This window comes from Lepisosteus platostomus, chromosome 7, assembly GCF_059453375.1.
Source record: "Lepisosteus platostomus isolate fLepPlt1 chromosome 7, fLepPlt1.hap1, whole genome shotgun sequence".
Taxonomy (NCBI): domain Eukaryota; kingdom Metazoa; phylum Chordata; class Actinopteri; order Semionotiformes; family Lepisosteidae; genus Lepisosteus; species Lepisosteus platostomus.
This window is the reverse complement of record NC_142617.1, coordinates 32034427-32055300: the sequence shown is the minus strand read 5'-3', so window position 1 is coordinate 32055300 and position 20874 is coordinate 32034427. Positions and strand designations below refer to the sequence as shown.

Sequence of the window (20874 nt, the reverse complement as noted above, 5' to 3'; positions counted from 1 at the left end):
AGTCTTTAAATAATTTACTTAGTTTATTGTCTTTTTCCCTGAAAATAGTGGCTTGCTTTATCCCAGTGAGGGGGTGACAGCAGCCCCAACTGGAGGATATTAAGTTACTGGGGTTTTGTTCATGAGTGAGGTTGGCCAGCGGATTGGTACAGTGGCTGCAGTAATGAGGAGGCTGTACCAAACCATGTTGGTGAAGCCTGAGCTGAGTTTTTGGACAAAGCTCTTGGTTTTCTGGTCAATCTAAATCCCTATCCTCACTTTTTCTTTGGGTAGTAACAGAAAGAATGTGATCAGGCTACAAGTGGTGATATAAGGTTTCTCCTTGAGGCATCTGGAGTCACTCTCCATGACAGGGTGAGGAGCTCTGCAGCCCAGGAGGACCTTGGGATAGAGTCACTGCTCCTCTGGATTGAGAGAGGCCACATGAGGTGGCTTAGATATCTGGTGAGGATGCCCCCCTTGGCACCTGCCATTGGAAGTGTACTGGGCTTGGCTAGCCATGCACCGTGCACTTTGAATTTATTTTCAGAATCCTGACAGTAAGTCTTTTGGACATTTGAAGGACTTCACTAGTAGATCAATATAAAAACTATTGCTGGCAACACAGTTTTGTTTTCTAGTTAGCTTATAGAATATTTCTTTTTCACAAAAATGACCAGGAATGTACAATAACTCCTTGGCATGCTGGAAAAAGGCTAATATAGATTGTTATTGCCATCACGTATGTCCTGAAAAGAAATAGAGGTGTTAGTTTTCTCCAATTATTTAGCTTTTCTAATACTGTATGGATATGCAGACTCAAACCATTCTGCAGAACGAAAAGACAAGGAAACTGATTGAGGCAACAAAGGCTGACAGTAGAGAAAGACAGGTAAATAAGCTTCAATATTAAAATTCCTCTTGAGTCTTTTCTGATGCCTGTTTTTCTGTCCATGCTTTTATCAGGGCACAGGTTCAACGCCCAATCATAATAATTTATCTGTCATCCTGTCTCTGGATAAGTGTGATGAATGTTAATACAGCCTTTATATATCATTTGGTCACAGTGTGTTTTACTACAGAGAAATCTATAAAATGTGACCACACTGTAACCAAGTAAATCTGACATTTGATAACCTGGAGACTTGATTTAAATCCAGTGCCTTTATTACTCTGTGAGATGAGGAGGGGGATTAATAAAATTGTTCTTGCTAGCAAGTCAGACCTGCTCCTCTTTCAACCCAATTCAGAATTCTTAAGCTTTCCAAACCCTGTCTTTTAATAGGGCAGTGGAGAGGTTCTTAGCCTCCAAGAAACTACCGTATGAATCTACAGTAGGCTTTTTATGTTATTTAATTTGTTTCAGCATGTTTGGTCTTTGTTAGCTTACTTTGTTAGAGGTTTAAATGAAAAGGTATGATCTCAGAGTAGTGTGAAATCACAAGATTAATACCCTCATTGTTTTCATTGTGTTTTGTGGTATGTTTATCAACAGGGTGCTTTTCTGCTACCATTTAAACTATTTTAAAATCTCTGTACCATTAAACCAAACTATATGATTACATTCTTAGATTTCTGTGCTTTTGGTATTCTATAACCTTTTTATTTCCTTTTGTTTTTCTCAGAGCTTGTAAAACTGCAAAAGCTCTAACATCATTAATCTTTATCATCTTGTAAATTTAAATGTTCTTTTCTCGCAGTATGCCAAACTCTTTACTGTTAAGCTTAGGCGAAATTCCATGTTTAATTAAATCCTTAAGCGTAGGTACTGTATGTTGTAAGTTTCCTTTAACCACGTATTGTCACCACTATTATAGTTTTACCTTTACAACCTTTGGATTGTGGGAGGATTGTGTAGAACCAAAAAAGAAACCCATGTGAACATGGGGAGAACATGTGGAGAAATTAAACTACAGATAGCATCCCAGGGCCCCAGCACTGCAAGGTAGCAATGCTAACCACCATGCCATACATTTTAAATAAAATATTAGGTTTAAATAAAACATAAATACATTATTTTGGACTGGTGTCCCATCCAGAGTATATCCCGCCTTGCAGGCAATACAAGGCCATGGCTCCGCTCAACCTGGATATAAAAAAAATGGATGGATGCATCATTTTATAATTTCACAAAATGGGACACCATTGGACCAAAGTACTGTATCTAGGTTTTAAAAGGATGACACAATTGTATTCCAGAATTCAGTAAGACAAGCAAACTTTACAGAACATATGGTGATGGACCGGCAAATGTTAGATTTAAAATGTATTTATACAGTGTTTAGTTTTCTACTGATATGATATTTTATTAAATATAACATCTATGTGTGTGAAAACACACTGATACATTGATGGTACTCATGCAATGAAAACAAAACACAAGGACTAGTAAAGTTAGTTTGGTTGGATTTTGTTAATCCATTGGGTACTGTTGTGTTGTTTCTCATTTGTTTTGTACCAAAGGAAAAATTGCAGACTATACTGTTATTTATCAACTGACGTTAGGCACTGGTTTTAGAAATGATTTAAGCATCTGACACTGTTTTGAACGCTGTGTCATCAAAGGACAAGAATGTTTTGATTCTGGTTACTGTACATTGAGGGTTTTGAAAAACGTCTTATCCCTGAAAGAAAACAGGCATTTACTATTGTATGTAATACCTCCAAGCTGTTGTATTTTAGAGTACAATACGAAATCAGAACCAAGACCTCTCAGAAAAACTAATAATCCATCTACCATCAAGTCCATGTAGGGATCATTGGAAATCAGAACTCACTTGAATAGTGAATGGACTTCTAACAATGTTGCAGGAAAGATTGTTCTGCTGTATTAGTGCAATATAATAATAGTTATACAACTAGGGTTTCCAGTGCTGGGAAATGTTGCCACAATGAGGGTTGATTGACAATCATATCTATATTATACTGGATGTGTCTCCCACTAGAACCATTAGAGAGAGCCTGCAACATGAGAACTGACATAGAGTCTGACCCTCCTGAATGAGGCCAAGATGAGCTACTCAGCGACACAAAATAATATGTGTCTACTTTGCTTTAACTCTTAATTAATTGTATGTTGAATTAAAAGTTTTGGACTTCTGCAGTGATTACAATACCTAACCTAGCATTACCTAATGTGGCTTAGATTAGTTAAAGTTTTGAAAACGCGCTACAATGTTCTGTCAGCTTCTGGAATCTTTTGGCAGCAGCTGGGAGATGCTGCTATCAAATCAGTTCAACTGTTGATTTTCAGGATGATAGGGATCAGTGAGATGACATGTCATTGATACTGACCAGAGTTGTGTTTCACATACAATTCTCAATGGCGGAGAATGTTGTGTCAATGCTGTGAGGTCTTCTAAGCAGTTCCCCACGACTGCACCTAAGGATAGCTCCTTGAAAGTGATGGATCATTCTTTGCTTTATATTACACACTTTGTGGCATACCAGAGTGATAAAATGATAAACAAACTTGGATTCCTCATTTTTGTCAAATCATTTCACACATTCAAAATGTCACCAAAAGTACTGACTGCTTACAACATTGTTTGTCCACACTGATCGTTCTACAAAGATCATTTTCAGAAATCAAATACTGCAGACATTTTACAGCAAATATTTGCAGAGAAATAAGAATTTTCAACATTTACGTCTGGTCATGAGATGCACCACACTGCCAGGGATTAAAAACTATGTTTTTAAGGGATGAGCATATTTGAAAGGGTTAAGACAGCTTGAAATTTCTAAATGCTATTGTTAAATTACTAGTGTTAAATTTAGTAATTATACTAAATGAAATGTATTTAACTGTCTTATAAAAAATGCACCTGTTAGCTGACATGGACTACAGTACCTCCTGACAACATGAGGAGCTGGTTTGAAGAATAAGATATTTTTTTTTAACTCTCTCTATATTGTCCTTAAAAATGTAGTTTCTGGTCACTGATACTAATGGGGTGTGTCTCAGGCTTTGCTTTAGATAGGCTATGCTCATGTCGAAAACCCGTGATTATTTCTAATTTTTTCAGCTGCTCAAAATCGCTAGTTCTGAGTAAGGGGATGTGAGTGACAATAATCAATCCTTCCATCCATTTTACAATCAATTTGTTCAATTCCGGGTCACAGGGGGTGCCCGGGCCTATCCTTGCAAGTAATGGCACAAGGCAGGATACACCCTGGATGGAATGGCAACCCATTGCAGGACACACACAGACACGCCAAGACCAATTTTCCCAAAAGCTAATTAATCTACCAGTATGTTTCTGTATTGTAGGAGGAAACCAAAGCACCCAGAGGAATCCCACACAAACATGGGGAGCATGTACAAGCTCCACACAGACAGCACCACAGGAGTTGATCCCAGAGCCCCTCTGCTGCAAGGCAGCAATGCTGGCCACCATGCCACCTTGTTGCCCAAGTCACAATAATCTGAAACATCAAATTTACACAAGCTAAATTAAGATCTTTATTTTCCTGAAATGTTTTTTTTTTTTTCGGAAGCAGTTCTTTGGCACTTTCAGCAGATTGCTTCACTCTTCAAGAAATCATCACAATGTACTGTATTTTTCATTTTGCCTCATGGATTTCAGATTGCTACATGAATCAAGTGACCTTTTTGTGAGATGCCACGCGACACAAAAATATTTGCTTTGACAAAACACAAAAATATTTGCTCTGACAAAATTATCCACAACAGCTATAATACAGCAGCTCCAGAAAAAAAGAAAAAAAGACTTCATCTTAACCATTTACCCTGCAAAGTATTGCAATCAGCTGAGGTCTAGTCTTGCCTGCTCTCCTACTATGTCATATTGCCATTGCACATACAGTAGCAATACATTTGACTAGAATCTGCAATTAATACAAATTGTTAAAAGTTGTGTCATGGCTTACAGTGAACGTGTAGACATTCTGATTCATGTTTTGTCTTTATTTGCACTAATAAACCTCAAATCATTCAAAACAGAATTCATTCAGTTAAAAAACAGGCATTTAAATATAAAATAAATGATTATAAATTCTACGGGTTCATTTAAATTTAGTCAATGTACAGTATGACTCTGTGATATGGGTTTTACCAAGTTATCAATTCTCAATTGAGAATGAGCTTTGGAAAATAATTCTTTTTTTGCTTCCTTGATCACATTTTACACCTTTCATAGTGACCATCCCTGTGCCAATTGGGACCGGGAGAGAATTAGCTCAAGAGTCACAAGAGTCTGTAAGGTTACCTGGTAGCTAAGAGAATACCCTGGCTGACTGATTCTAACCCTGCAGTGCAAAGTCAATTGTTAGTCACCATCTGCAAAATGCCAATCACAAATGTCTGTTGATGTAACCGAAGACCAGACTTGCGAAATCTGGATCATAACGTTACTATCCTTTGCTTGGAATGAACACCTTCACTCGTTGAGACACACAGAAGAGCAAAAAAGTTGTGAGAAAAAAAAATGCAGGATGTTAGATGCATTGATTTGCTCTATTTATCTGCATGAACTATTTTTTTTAAGTCTCTTTAACAGGCTTAAAAAACAAAAAAAGTGCATGCCACATTTGTCTGAAAGGCCTAATAGATCACAATTAACAATAATTAGTATGTCCTATGGCAGCTTTGCAGTGATCTGTAACAGAGTAAATGATGGGGGCACTGCTATAATACAAGGAAGGAAATCAGGCATTCAATTACTATCACCTTAACAAAAGGAATGTCTCCTACTGCTCATCTAGTACGTTTCAAGTTTTGGCACAAGGCAATTCAATTCCTGCCATTTCACAAATGTGAACCACAGGCCTAATCTTTTGAATGCATCAATTACCATTACTCTGAATTTAGGGTTTTTGTAAAATAAACCTCATAGTGAAGGCAGTTCTCTTTTGAACAGATGGAAAAAGTAGTGCTATATTGTAAGTACATAAAGGAACTGAAGTTCTACTGTTTATTTATCTAAATAAAACTACAAGTATTCAAAAGAAAATGCAAAGGCTTACACTGTAAAAGTTTATTAAATACTTTACATGTGTGATGAGCAACCCTGCTTTTCATTCCTGATGTTAGTTACTTAATTGAACTAATTATTTGGGCAACAACTATTTTTAGGGGTTCAAATAAGGAGCTATGTCAGCACGCATGCCACAAAGGAGCAAGTAGAAGTCAATTCTATGGGAACATTTTTTGGCAATCCTAATATTTCGGCAGTGGAGCCTCTTCAGATGGTTTAGCAAAGGGGGTTCAAAGAACCACAGAAATCTAGGAGGCAAATTCCAGGAAAAATTGCAGAAGGTTAAAAACTCTATTTGAATATAAAGATTTAGATACAAATTGGAAAATAATTGGAAGGTGCAAACCTAGTTTATGGATAATTGTGGCACCTGGTATCTTATATAAGGTTGCAGACAAAAAAGTCAGTGTAATCATGGCTGGGACAGGTAAAATGGGGAACTTGAAATTGACATGGATTGATCTTTGATTGTCAATATAGTGACAATATCCTGGAAAGACACAGCCAGTCTCTTTCCTGTTTCAGCAATTTAAATATCTGGACACTTTCTGCAAGATGTACAATAAATGAGCTGCTAGACAAACATGATGTATTGAGCGATCTTGAAATGGCCAGAAGGGATATACTGTATACAGTATGGGTGTGCTGCTGAATAGATATTTGCAGGGTAGTAGCAGCTCCTGTTGCAAAACGGTGCCTGATATGATTGGTGGCAGGGAAAGTTAAGGATAGTTAAGGACAAGTGAACAAGTGGACAATTAGAAAAGTGTGTATACCAAGCATATATAATAACAAGTAGTTCAGTTGGGTAGCTGCGTCAGCATGCGTATGCTGCAAAGGAACACGTAATAGGTTTATTCCATGCTGAAAAAAAGAAGAAAGAAGGAAAACAATCTCCAATGTAGATGGCTCTCTCCCTTTTTCACAGTTCCTTCAGCTACGATGATTATGCAACGACGACATTGACTTCCAGAACCAAGCCCTCAAAATTTACTCCTTTTTCATCAACAGAGGATACCCCAGCAGTGTTATTAACAGGGCCCTTGCCCGAGCCAAAAACACCCCTCGGACCATCAACTCAATCAGGAACTCACATCGTAACAACCGCATTCCTTTGGTGCTTCCCTACCACCCCGACATACTTCCTATCCCCAGGACTATTAACGACAACTTTTCCATCCTACAGGATGATCCCTCCATTGGGGTCCTCTTTTCTGACTGCTCCATCATCTCATATCGTCAACCACCTAATCTGCGCAACCTTCTTGTTCACAGCTCCCTTGACCGCACTCAGCAACCATCCACACCAGGCACTTTCCCTTGCAACAGAGCTCACTGTATCACCTGCAAGTACACATCCAACACCACACTCATTCAAGGCCCCTCAGGACAATTCAGGATCACCCAGATGGCATCTTGTACCTCCAGCAGCCTTATTTACTGTATCTTTTGCAGTAAATGCCCAGCCATCTACATTGGAGAGAGTTTTCCTTCTTCCTTCTTTTTTTCAGAATGGAATAAACCTAATACTTGTTCCCATATAATAACAATGCCATCTCATGAGACAAAATGAGTTTCATTTCTGTCTTGCAATCTATAATGATAGTAGAGCATTATTAATGCAGTGCAAACAGCTTGATTCTCAATTACCTCTACTATTATTAATAATGTTTATAAACACCATTTTCATATAAAGAAAATTGTAATAATGTACAACTATGTGTAAATAGTTTATTATTCATTTATGAAGTCATGTCATTTACCAAACCGCTTTATACCATATGGTGTCACGGCATCTGGAGCCTTCTTGGCAAGCAACGAGTGCAAGGCAGGGTACACCCTGGATGGGGCGCCAGTCCATCGCAGAGCAAGTGCAAGCCAATAATACACGGGGACAATTTGGAGGCCACAGTAAAGGCGGAGGTGGGAAAGTTCGCCCGGACACCGGGATAACTCCCTAGTCTTATCTAGAAATGCCCGGGGATCTTTAATGGCCTCTGAGAGTCAAGACCACGGTTTAACGTCTCATCCGAAAGACAGCGCCCCGTACGGTATAGTGTCTCCACCACTATACTGGGGCATTAGGACTTACACAGAAAGTAGGGTGAGCGCCCCCCGCTGGTCCCACTAACACCACCTCCAGCAGCAACAATAGCTTCCCAGGAGGTCTCCCATCCAGGTACTGACCAGGCTCAACCCTGCTTAGCATCAGTGGGTAGCCAGTTGAGAGCTGCAGGGTGATATGGCTGCTGGCTCTCATTTGTGAAGTGTTATGTGCATTTTCTTAATTAAGGTACTAACATTTTCTCTGCACCTCTATATAGTGCAGGTCTTGCAAGGCTTGTTGGGTGACATACTAGTAGCAGAGTACTTGTATATGAGAAATTAACAGAAACCTTCACCCTGTACTAATATAATGAAGTTGAAGTTTCAACTTAAATATGAAGGGAAGTATAGTAGAAATGTCAGGAATATAAAGAGTTGGTTGGTCTTTGGTTGATCTGCCATGTGACAGGGAAGTACTTCTGTGTAAATAGACAGTCTTCAATATTCATTTCGATATCTGTTGGCCATGACAACAGAGGGAGAATGATGGCTCTACTCACTGCTATTGTTACCAGAGAATTACTGTGCTACTCCAGCCTCTCTCCCTACTCTATAAACTATCTAATTAATGTGACTTTGTTGTGAAAATGCGGGAACAAAGTGAAAAAACAAACAAACAGCAGCAGAATAATAACCCCACCAGCCTCTAAGTGTTCCATGAAACATGAAATTTTCATAAGATTATTTGTTTTTATGGGGAATGCTAAGAGCAACACAGAACGTGAATCCACAGTGAATGAAATAATTGACTAGACTGGGGAAAGTGTTTTAAGGTTGATGAAGCAGCGATATTAAACTCAGCATTGCAGAAAATTAACAAACAAGAGGTGGTCACAGCAGCTCGGCTACGTGTGTGGGGGAATGAAAGAGAAAATAGGAAAAAAAAGAAAAGGAAATAGAGATTTGATTACAAGATGCTCTGAGATGTGCTCTGGTGGCTGTGAGGAGGAATTAAAAGACTGCATTGGAGAGTGAGCAGCTCCTGTCCACATCCCTGTGCTTTATAAGAAGTCATACTCCAGATCCTTAGAGGAGGTGAGACAGCAGTAGCTCTAAGCTATTTGTTAAATCCACAAGTACAAGTCACAAGCTCCGTGTTATCTGGGCTAATGCTAACCACAGGCTCCAGAACACTGGGATTATCCATGGCTATCAATGGCTAAGATATTTATACACCTTCATCTATTTTACAAACTAATCCAAATTTCAGCAAGCATTTTGCGTACTTGTACCGTAAATACTGTATACAGTATACTCAGTATCATTCCTGAAGTGCACTCTGGTGTTATTTTTTCCAGTCATCTGCAATTATAGTAATCCATAGTAGGTTGATTAGTTATCTTTAAGTCCTCAGTTGTGAAAGACTAGGAAAAATATCCAATCAACTATTTTGTTTAAATAAAAATGCCAGTTGAAACCAGTCTGATTTAACAGTCTGATTGAATCAGCTTACTCATTTTTGCTTATTAGACCAGCATTCTAAAACTTTATACAGTAACACTAAGCACCCAATTTCTTAGCTCATACTAAATCAATAGCCTGTGTCTCTTTTTTACAGCTCAAGATTTATGCAATCAGTTGCCTTTTTTTGGTTTTTCACTCCCTAGTTTTTAATAATTGAGACATTGAAGACTAACAAACTTGCTTACTTGCTACTGCTGACATTATGTACATCCTGGAATAGTATGGAGACAGTGCTATAAAGATGTCCAAAGTGATAGCTTGTGTTTTTATTTTTTAATAACATCTGGAATCACCAGTTATTTTTTTTTGTTATATGCAACTGATTTGGAATTGAGTTCATTGCCATCATGTCTCAGCTCACAGCTTTATAGAAGGTCAGAAGTGTGGGCAGACTCCTTCAACTTCCACCTCTAAGACCTCATTCTTTAGCACATCACAGGCAGCTCAGCCAAGTGTACAGTAGGTGTGCTGCTGACAGCCAAGACAGCCCTGGTCCCACCTTACACTCAGTGGTACTGGTGCTAGGGGAATCCCAGTTAGTCAGCTTGTGACATAACCCAGGCTTGATTCCTCAATGTCTGGTCCTAGAGTGCAACCTGCACTCAAGTGAGTGCCATTACCTGTTAAGCCCCTCAGGAGGCCCATCTTGTATTTAAAATCCATTTGTGGCCTAGGTGAGACATGCGTGATGGCCATTGCTATGGAGATTATTAGCCAATTATTCCATTAGTATTCCATTTCATATCATAGATAGAAAACAACTGCATTTTGCATTTTTACTTCGTGAGCCAAAAATCTATTATAGAAGAAATCAAGCACCCTAGACATCATTGTGTTTCTCTGCCACCCTGGATAATAGAAGACCTAAACGATTTGAACACAGTAATGCTTTCAGAATGCTCTCAGCTAGCAATGAAGAGGCTGTTGGGGTCAGAATGTTGGCCATTATTGAGTCGATTATCAGCAAGGAGTCAGCAAAGTGGTCGTAATACTGTGTAAGCATACAGCATCACAATGAAATAAACTCATTGTATAACAGCACAGATTAAAGAATGAATAGAAATTGGGACTATTTCTTACATAGCTGGCCATTTATTACCAAAAAAAATGGTGAATCAGGTAGTAATGACATTTTGCAAATGTGTTCCAGGGGTGCCATTTTTCAAAATGATTAAATGCTCTGAAACCTTCTTATAATATCAGTAAATGCTTGTTAAACAAGGAAAGATGGTTGTTGCCAAAAACAAAACAAAACAATGCAAGCCTGCACCTTATTCTGGTAAACCAAGCAGAAGCTTCAGTAATAACAAGACAGACTACCCTGTACAGTGAAGTGAAACCTACATCTTTCATTTACAAACACTGGTGTCAGGTGAATGGTAATACAGTATGTTGCAATGAGCATTTGTGTTTCTCTGGTCTCTCAGATGTACATCCAGACGACCACTCTGACGATCTCAGTCAGCCTGAGTGCCTCGGTGTCTCTGGGGATGCTCTACATGCCGAAGGTCTACATCGTGCTCTTCCACCCTGAGCAGAATGTGCCCAAACGCAAGCGCAGTCTGAAGGCTGTGGTGACGGCAGCGACCATGTCCAACAAGTTCACCCAGAAGGGCAGCTTCCGGCCCAATGGAGAAGCCAAGTCCGAGCTGTGCGAGAGCCTGGAAACACAAGGTGATCAAGACAGGAGGGGCAGCTTCTATCCCTAGTACTGTCATATTAACATGATTAGACCTGACCTAGAGAAAACATGGCTGCAGCAAAATGAGTTGAGACAGCTACACCTGTATCTCGTTATCATAAGTGGTCCTTGAGAAAGCTGATATTTTTTTAACATTGGGCAGTAAGCATTGTAAAAAAATGAAAGCTCTTTTAAGGGGAGTAGAGACATGCTTATTTTAATGTGACAGAAGTTTTTACGTGTATTGGACCTGCTTAAACAAAACATCATGCCATGTACTAGGGCAACACTGACTTTAAGTTAACATTGGTTCAGCTTAGACTCTGTTTCTGAAGGTTGTTTAATTGAGATTACTTTAATTAGCCATTCATTTACTAGCAAGGGGTTCATTAAGCACACATATTATAATAATAACATGAAATAAGTTTACAGTATGATGCAAGTCTAACTCATTATGTTAGTTACCTTCCTGAAACATTTGATCATACTGTATATTCAGGTCTTTAATACTGTAGCTGCCAGTACACAGATGCCAATAGAGTGCCCGCAGCTCTGAAGGGCTGTGACTCTGTACCATATCGAGAGATAATGGTTTTCAAATCTGATTCAGCAAAAACTACCCAGAATGTGGTCCAAACATCTTGTAACAATTTCCTTCTTCTTAGAAAAATACCCTGTGTATGGAGTATACTGACGCTCAAGTTTCAAACACTTAGATTCAAGTGATTTTGCACTGTGCATTTTGGGGATTATCGTGTCCATAAATTTCTGGGTTCCAAAATAAACCCATTCACCCTCTCAAACAACGCACTGACCTTTAATTATCAGAAAAGCAGTTCAGAAAGCAAGAAACAGAGCGTGAAATTGAGGACGTGTGGTCTTAGTCTCCTAGCCTAACTGTGAGTCCTTTTCTTGCTTTGAGTTTCAAAGGCCCATTGACTAACTGCGACCTTCTGTGCTTGTACTAGCTTGCTGAAGGAAGGAAACGCTGTGAGTGGCTCTGACTTATGAACTAAGGTAATTGAGACACAGCCTGACTCTCTTCTGCTTTAGCAGCCTTTTTAGAAGATTAGGTTCACCTGCCTAAGTGACCTAGCAGTTTTGGGGGACAGGTGCACCTGCCCCAACAAATCTGATACCAGGTGCTCTGTAAGGAGCCAAAATGTTACATTAGAATGCTTGAGGCCCGGTGCATCCTTGTGATGTAACGCATACATCCCTGCATATGTCCCTTTTTTCAACCCACTAACAATTCAGGAGCACAAGTTAGGATGGGGACATGGATTTCCATGTTAATGGAGAAAGCATCAATCTACCCAAAACTGAGGTACAATTGATAACCCTGCTTCCCCCCTAATTTGCTTCTCTCATTGACAAACTGAGGAATTTGCTATAATAAGGCATACAACCACAATAAGAGGGGAGAGAGAAAGACAGATGGGACTGCCAACTCCAATTCTTTCTGGACCATCTATTTTTTATCTGGAGCTCGCAGCGCATAAATATTTAAATAGGGTTCATTTATCACTGCTACTCAGGAGGAGGGGAGCTGGGTTCAATATAAAGAGCACCCTCCTCCTTTGCTATGCAGCTGTCAGCAACTGGCCCTGGTCAGATTTATCCAGGCTGACTCATAGAATGAGCTAACACGGGTCTCGACAAGATTGGTGGCAGTGTGCTGTGATTACACAGCAGCCCAGCCAAGCTGATGACGGAGACTTTGTGATTAAAAGATTCCTCCTTCCTTTCTTACTCTGCCCTCATGAGAATCACCAGGAGTATCAACAGGAGCTTGCCCTGAGTAACGTCTCCCTGACCCTGGTCAGACTGGCCGCCAGATGATCAACGTGATGCAGGACTCGTCATTGCATTTCTGTTCATCCTCGGGGGCATTTTTTCTGTGCATGGGAGAAAGCGAAATATTTTCTTGTCCTTTCTCTTCAGATCTATTTTGATCATTTTCACAAGTGACTTCAAAGCAATGTGCTGTTGCATTCAGCGTCACTGTAAAAATCTGTGTCTATGACTACATTTGTAAATGCGAAGAACTGGCAGTGACTTTTTTATCATAAGTAGAATGAAAATGTGTTAGAGTATCTATTAATCCAACATAAACATAGCATGACACCCATTTTATACTTGAGTTAGAAAATGGCTAAACTTAATACGTAGTCTCCAAAAATGCAGCTTTTGTTACAGAAGGCAGATATTACATTTTCTTAACAGCAAACAGAAGCAACTTTTCCTCTCTCTGATTAAGTCTGATTTGGAATTTAATGCCATTTGCCACATGTAATTATGCCAACAAAAGATATGTATTTTCCTGCTCATGGAAGAGCCAGAACCTATCCCGGCAACCAATGGGCGCAAGGCAGGATACACCCTGCCAGTCAAGATGCCAGTCCATTGGAGGGCAGACTGACACAAACACAGACACGCACACACTCACAACAGGGTCAATTAGCATATCAATATGTCTCTGGACTGTGGGAAGAAACCGGAGCACCTGGAGGAAACCCACACGAAAGTGGGGAGAACATACAAACTCCCCACAGACAGCACCCCAGGTCTGGAACTGTACCCATGGGTCAAGAGCTGCAAGGCAGCAATGCTGATCACTGCACCACCATGCTGTCCCAACAATTTCATTGGAAAGTAAATTATGCCTGATTGTAAAATGGGTAATGTACAGTATGTTCAATTTTCTTCTTTTCCATTTCAAATTACACAAAAATAGATATGGTTAATTATCATCTGCATGACATTTGTTTCTAGAACAATAGTGAATCTGCCCAAATTTCTCAACGAGGGAATTGTGGCAGTTGATGGCCATTAGTCACTTGTTTTCTCAAATTTTAAAGAACGTAAAATCCTTGATGCAAAGCAGGCACTTTTTTGTAAAGACATCAATGTGTAACAAGGATCTTAGATAGTCAAATGTCAAAATCTGTTTCGTTTCTCATTCTTTCTAAAGCAGATTGGGAATGAATATTTATGAGCATGAATGCTGCTGCTGTTTTCTTCAGTCTTGCCAAGTCCCCCCCTTTAAGATAGACTTCTGGCTCAGTCACTGCTCTTTCACTTCAAGTAATTCAGTTATTAAAAGATGTGGGGCCAAACTAGAATGAAAGACCCTCTCTGAAGAGGAATGTTAGATTGACACCTGAGCATCGATCCTGTCAAAAAACATTATTTTTCTTATTACAGGAAAAAGGGTATATATTTTGTTTGTGGTGACTTAAATAAAGAAAAGCAATACCATTGTTTGTCTTTAATGCTGATCATATTATGTCTTTTGCAGAGATGATTGTTATAGACTTAAGCTTTAATGTTTCCTAAGAGCATACAGGTGTCATGAAGTCAAAGCAACACATACCCATTCTGTTAAGCACTGCCAATTTATGTTAAATCAAAATGCCTGGTGTAGGATAGTTTCTAGGTCAGATGGGCTGACAAGATAAGGGAAGAAATATTTGGAGATGACTGAAAAAAGTTCACCGTTACATGTTAGTGCATACCAGTGTTGTTTCCTTTGTGTATAGTGACTTTAGTAAGTGCTATAACTCTACTTTAAAAAAAATAACACTCCAGATAACACACAGAGCCCTTTAATGATTATCCTCCAATATAGGGTAACGATACTGTACCTACAAATACAGTGTATCCTGAGGTGCTGATAAACCTGTTCTCTTCACTCAGTGTTTGTACTTGTTTATGCACAGATGCAATACTAGTGTGGTCTTCTACTACTGTTTTATCCATCGTGTTACAAGCTAACAATTAATCCTGATAAATCTGCATTTTGTAGTACATAAAGTAGCCTTGTAGCTTAGTGGATGTGTAGAAATGAACAAACGATGTAATTGATGAGAACTACCTGACAGTGAGTTAATTACATTTAATTGGCATATGTAATCGATTAGCTACAGCAGTTGTCATTGGCTGCTCATGTGCAGCTTGAGTTGTTGGTGGCAAAGTTTTTGGACATTCTGATCAAGGCGATTTAAAGAGTGATAAATGGCAGGCTTAAGCTACCCTCATTCAAACTAAGATGGATTGAGGAGAATAGTAGCAGTCAGATGTTATAAAAAAAACAAGTGGTGGAGGCTTTGAGCAAATGCTTGATGCTCCTAGAACACATACACTATAACTCCTAATTGTTTGAGATGTCAAAGGCAATTGTATAAAATTGTACATATCAGCCTTCTGCATGAGTGTCTGCACAAGGACCTGCATGATTCACATGGCACAGCTGCTAGATGCTGCTGTGTTTGTGTCTGATCCCTTTTGTGCATGGTATGTTTTTGAACTATGGTTTTTGCTTGTTTTTTAAGACATTTTTATTAGGACTTCATAAAAGTGTCAGAATATGACAGGTGGGAATGGGATTATATATACAGTATATTGTGCATATTCAGGACCTCTCCTTTTAGTGTGTCAATGCCCAGTTTTCACACACTTTGTGGAAAACTATATGAAATTGCATTGTGCTTACAGAGACAATTTTTGTTTCTCTTATCACTACATAGTGCTGCTTTCAGTCTTTTCCTTTGAATCATGCGCATCAGCGAGTGAGTAAATAGGTTTTCACTCATTCACTGCTGCCCAGACAAAGCTGAACTTCTCAGCACTTCAAACCTTGCAGTACAGGGAGGGCAGACACAAACCACATTTTTAAAATGCCTAGGAAATGCAAAAGAAGAAAAGCTAAGTGTTTCAGCTTACAAAATGTTGCAGGTTTCAATGGAGGCCAAATATGACACAGGAAAACCAGTTAGGTAAAAAAAAACTTTTTGAAAAGACATTTGCCATTGCTGTCTGCTTAAGTCTTTAGAAAAGTACCAATTTAAGCAGCAGACATACAAAACTAGGTTGACGGCAGTGTTTTCTTTTGTTGTTGAATTAATTCTTTTTTACCCTGTACAAATCAAACCATGCTAGTTGTTCAACAGAAGCGAGCCAAGACTACTGTACACAGGAGTGTACAAATATTTCATACAATTGGCAAAGCTAAATATAAAAAATGTTATCTAATCCCATTCTACATAATTGCCCTGTTGATCCTGTTATGGTCAATTAGTTTCCTGTGTTTTACTAGTTTGAAACTTGGTGAGGAAAGAATCATTTGGAGTTTTTCATTTTTGGAACTGGAGACTAGTGTCCGCTACGATTACTTGGTGTGCATGGGCAAATCAAAGGGTTGACTTAGGCTTGAAGTATTTTGTTTCGTACTGTCCTCTCTGCATCATGGTCTCCCTCTCTGTCTCTTTCTTTTCTTCTCCTCACAGTGTTGGCATCCAAGCAAACTTACATCAGCTACAGCAACCATGCAATCTAACACCGGGGACGCCCACTCCCAGTGACAGGGTCTGACCTCGCACAGGAGAGCTCACCATGCTGAAACATGATGACTGAAAACAAGGAAAAATGGGGATTACAATAAAAAAATAAATTTAAATGCAAATGAAAGAGAATCGGGGGACTAGGCATGGCAATTCAATGCCACAGAAGCTGCAGGGAAAGGTCCTTGGGGGTCACTAAGGATGAGGTGGTGTCCTAGCGACCGACAGAGGCAACTGACAGTGAAGTTTCCAAGGTAACTGCAGAAGATTACTTCAGGATGGAGTTTTCCTTCTGGAGTTGATAACACAGTTTGCTTTTGTTTTCGAGATGTCTTTGCTGAAGTTGACTTGAGCTTCTTTGTGGGAATGACACCGAAACTGAAGCTGTGTTTTATTTTGTGTATGTGTGCTATTGTATTTTGCAAGCTTTGTGAACAGTAAATAACACTCCTTCTACCTGCTATGATAATACCTTGAAGGTGAAAACAGTGAAGGTAGTGAAGACAGAATACAGGAAATTCTTGGTTTTAGCTCTTTTTGTGTTTAGGTTTTTAATCATACCAGCAGGACACCAGTGGCTGATAATTAAGGGAGGGCAGTAAACCTGGAGAGCTAACCTAAACAGAGTGTTGTCTAATACTGTATGTGTCAATCCATATTCAGTGTCTGCAAGAATGATTCAGGCAATCTTAACAATTTGTATTTATTCATCATGTTTACTTGGTGAAGAAAAATGATGCAAAGGATGGAACAAGCTGCTTTAAGAAAAAATGTAGAAAAAACTAAACTAAGATATTATGTCTAGGCAAAGTATTTTCATTTCAAATGAAGGCAGCAATGCCCTTTCCTGTTTCAGTAGATCTGTATTGTACATCACAGCAGGAGACCAGGAAATGAAGACAAAATGGCCTTGTAAAGAGTTGTGAATAGGAGTGTTTGTTTTACTTGGTATGTAGAAGCTGCAGCTATCTTACTCCCACCTTCACTATAGGCCAAAGTAATATTATAGGCTTCAGTAATGGAACTGCTCCTGGTTTTCAATGAAGGAGCTGTGCTCACGTGGGGTTATTTCTGCTAAAGGCCCAAGGACACCTCTACTCAACAGGTGTTGAGTAGATCAACATCCACGCAAGTACTTCTAAATACATTTTTGATTGGAAATGATGGCAAGAGGATCAGGAGATTTTAACTATGAATATCTATAGCATATCATTAAATACCATTAAATAAAAAGGCAGCATTACAGTTGGAAGTCCATATTGTCTTCAGGTTTTGGACAACCTGAACTAATAAAAATCTGACAGGAAATGTGAGCCATTTCTAGTCCTGCAGGTTAAGAATTGGTAATGTGCATCTCAGCTGCAGCTGTGCACTGAATAATTGTTTTGGGCATGCCTTCTATATTTGGTTTGATGCATAACCGTTTTTGTTAATAATAAATATTAAATGCAGTGAAAAGCATTTAATACTAAAATCTAGATATTACATATCATTAGCTTTTTCTTTGTAACCCTCACAAGCAATGTAAAGGATTATGAAAGCAATCAATGTAGGACTGCCTGAACAGTTGTTGTGGACATTGTATACAGATGTTTAGCATGTCTGTAAGAATACATTATGTGCACTGTGTTGTTTAAAGTGTTGGGAATGCAAAATGTCTGTGCATTTTGGTAGAATAATGTGAAAACGTGGTGTTACCTCTCCTAGTTGAATGCCCACTGACTATGCACTCTGCCTGAGTGACAGGATTTAGTGATTTTTGCTTTCGTATTTAGTCTATTGAAATCTAAGGCTCATTAACCCTAATGTAATGAAACTATTCCACTTGCACATTATATCTTAAACTCATCACTGACCCTACATCAAGCACCTTATGTAGTAGAATGTGCTTCAGGTGTAGCTCAGGCCTCTAGGCCCCACTGCCTCCCCTCTTTGTGTTAGCTAAGCCACACTGCCACCAAAATAGCCAGTCTTTCCACCAAGCAAGTAATAACAAGTAAAGGTATGAACTCAACATTGTTCACAAAACCATAGTGCACAGAGCAAATTAAATTATCCTTATATAAAACAATCTTGCCTTTGAATTTGAATCACTAAATAGCGTGATCATTTGAAGTCCTTCTTTTTACAGAATTAGTTTTATGCTTGAACCAGACTGCCTTACAACTTGCAAGGTTTTCTTCCCAGAGAATTAAAAAAAAATCAGAAAGGCTGAGTTGTGTTGTAAGACTGATGGATAGGTAGGATGTATAGCTATTTTGTTTAAGAACGTTTAGGGTCTAATTCTTTTAATAGCCAAAACACTGCAAAAAATGTTTTGCAGTTGTATATTTTAGCTTTTCTCATGTTCTTTGTTTCACCTTACCCTTCTGTGTCAAAACTGGAACTTCGTTTTAGGTTTCTCTCTGGATGTCAAATCACTGTGGAGGAAATACCACAATGACTGTTGCCTAGAAGGGGGTGAAAATAAGATAACAAAGCAAGGAAACAAACTTATTGCTAGGCTGTGCAAACATACTACAATACAGTCAGGTACCAAGGTATCATTTAGAAGCTTTTTAATGACCACCGGGTGCTATTATCTCTTCAAAGGTTCCATTTTGCAAGACAAAACAGAGATAATTCTTACTTGTACCATCTTCATGCCACATTGTGTAAAAATGTCAGCAACCCCTAAGACCAATGGTTTTATAAGCTCCAGAAGGAAACCGGCCGAAGTTAAGATTTTTAAAATAAAACATGCGAAGGACAGAATGACTAATTTTCTGCAATCTTCCGCTCTTCACTTCAACAAAACGGCAGATACTGTATTACAGCAACATCGAGAAAACATTTTTCTTTAAGAAATTAGTGGGATTGTTTGTGATTGTGTATTAAAAAAGGTTTACTGCTATTCATTTTCCCCTCTATTTTATTCTTTTCAACACTTTGTCTGTGTTGCAAAATAGAGTATGTAAGTGCTGACCAAATTAAATGGCAAGTTCATGTATGTTATTAAAATGGATTGATAATGTCTGCTTTATGTACTGACCAATTAAAAAAAAAAACACAAAAAAAGAATTACAGTGCCTGGATATTTATGAATTATCTATAAAAATCAGACAAAAAAAGGTGTAGAGCATGTTCATTTTTATACAAAAAATATTTCTAATAAAATACTGTTTTGCAAATATGAGGTTTGTCTCTTTTTTAAGCTTTTCCATCTTCTATCAGTGAGTTAAATGTTCAGAAGCATTTTTAGTATTTTTCAATTCATTTCAGCTTCAAGTAATGTGCAACATAATCATCTGTCATTGTTTTGGTCTTAACATAACTGAAATGTCCACGATACTGTAAACCATGAAATGTGAAAACAGAAATCAGTGAAAAACAGGACTACCTGCAAGAAGGTGAGTGTACAAAATAGGCATAGTTTGTCCATGAAAAGTATTTTAAGGGCCTCCAGTAAAGTCACAGTAGACAAAGCCTTGAGCGACAATCCCATGTAATCTGAACAGTTAAAGACAAGTCGCCTGTTGTGTTACATCATTAGTATCTGGTAGTGTGATACTGTACCTTGAAGTGTGAGTGGCTTCCTGGTGTTCATTGAGAAATTAAAATATTTTTTTAAATAAAAACTTACATATAATTTTCAAAAAACGAATTTAGAAATCCACCTCCCCTCACGTTAATGCAAATCCAAACTTCTTACAGTGCCTTGCGAAAGTATTCGGCCCCCTTGAACTTTTCAACCTTTTGCCACATTTCAGGCTTCAAACATAAAGATATAATTTTTTTATTTTATGTGAAGAATCACCAACAAGTGGGACACAATTGTGAAGTGGAACGAAATCTATTGGATTTTTGAAACTTTTTTAACTAATAAAAAAATGAAAAGTGGGGCGTGCAAAATTATTCGGCCCCTTTACTTTCAGTGCAGCAAACTCACTCCAGAAGTTCAGCGAGGATCTCTGAATGATCCAATGTTGTCCTAAATGACTGATGGTGATAAATAGAATCCACCTGTGTGTAATCAAGTCCCTGTATAAATGCACCTGCTCTGTGATAGTCTCAAGGTTCTGTTGAAAGCGCAGAGAGCATCATGAAGACCAAGGAACACACCAGGCAGGTCCGTAATACTGTTGTGGAGAAGTTTAAAGCCGGATTTGGATACAAAAAGATTTCCCAAGCTTCAAACATCCCAAGGAGCACTGTGCAAGCGATCATCTTGAAATGGAAGGAGTATCAGACCACTGCAAATCTACCAAGACCTGGCCGTCCCTCTAAACTTTCAGCTCAGACAAGGAGAAGACTGATCAGAGAT

At 38.7% G+C, this 20874-nt stretch overlaps 1 protein-coding gene across 2 annotated transcripts in view; it reads left to right on the top strand.

Moving 5' to 3' along the window:
- LOC148658537 (metabotropic glutamate receptor 4-like) overlaps nucleotides 1–19741 on the top strand; it is a 416277-nt gene extending 396536 nt beyond the window's left edge. The window contains exons 10-12 of one of the 2 annotated variants that reach the window (XM_088639856.1): nucleotides 10976–11222; nucleotides 12198–12246; nucleotides 16518–19741. In XM_088639856.1, the coding sequence (XP_088495982.1) occupies nucleotides 10976–11222; nucleotides 12198–12205 (255 nt within the window). In that variant the 3' untranslated portion in view covers nucleotides 12206–12246; nucleotides 16518–19741. The remainder of the gene's footprint in view (nucleotides 1–10975; nucleotides 11223–12197; nucleotides 12247–16517) is intronic. The other variant, XM_088639855.1, reaches the window with a different exon arrangement.
- Nucleotides 19742–20874: the final 1133 nt, after the last annotated feature.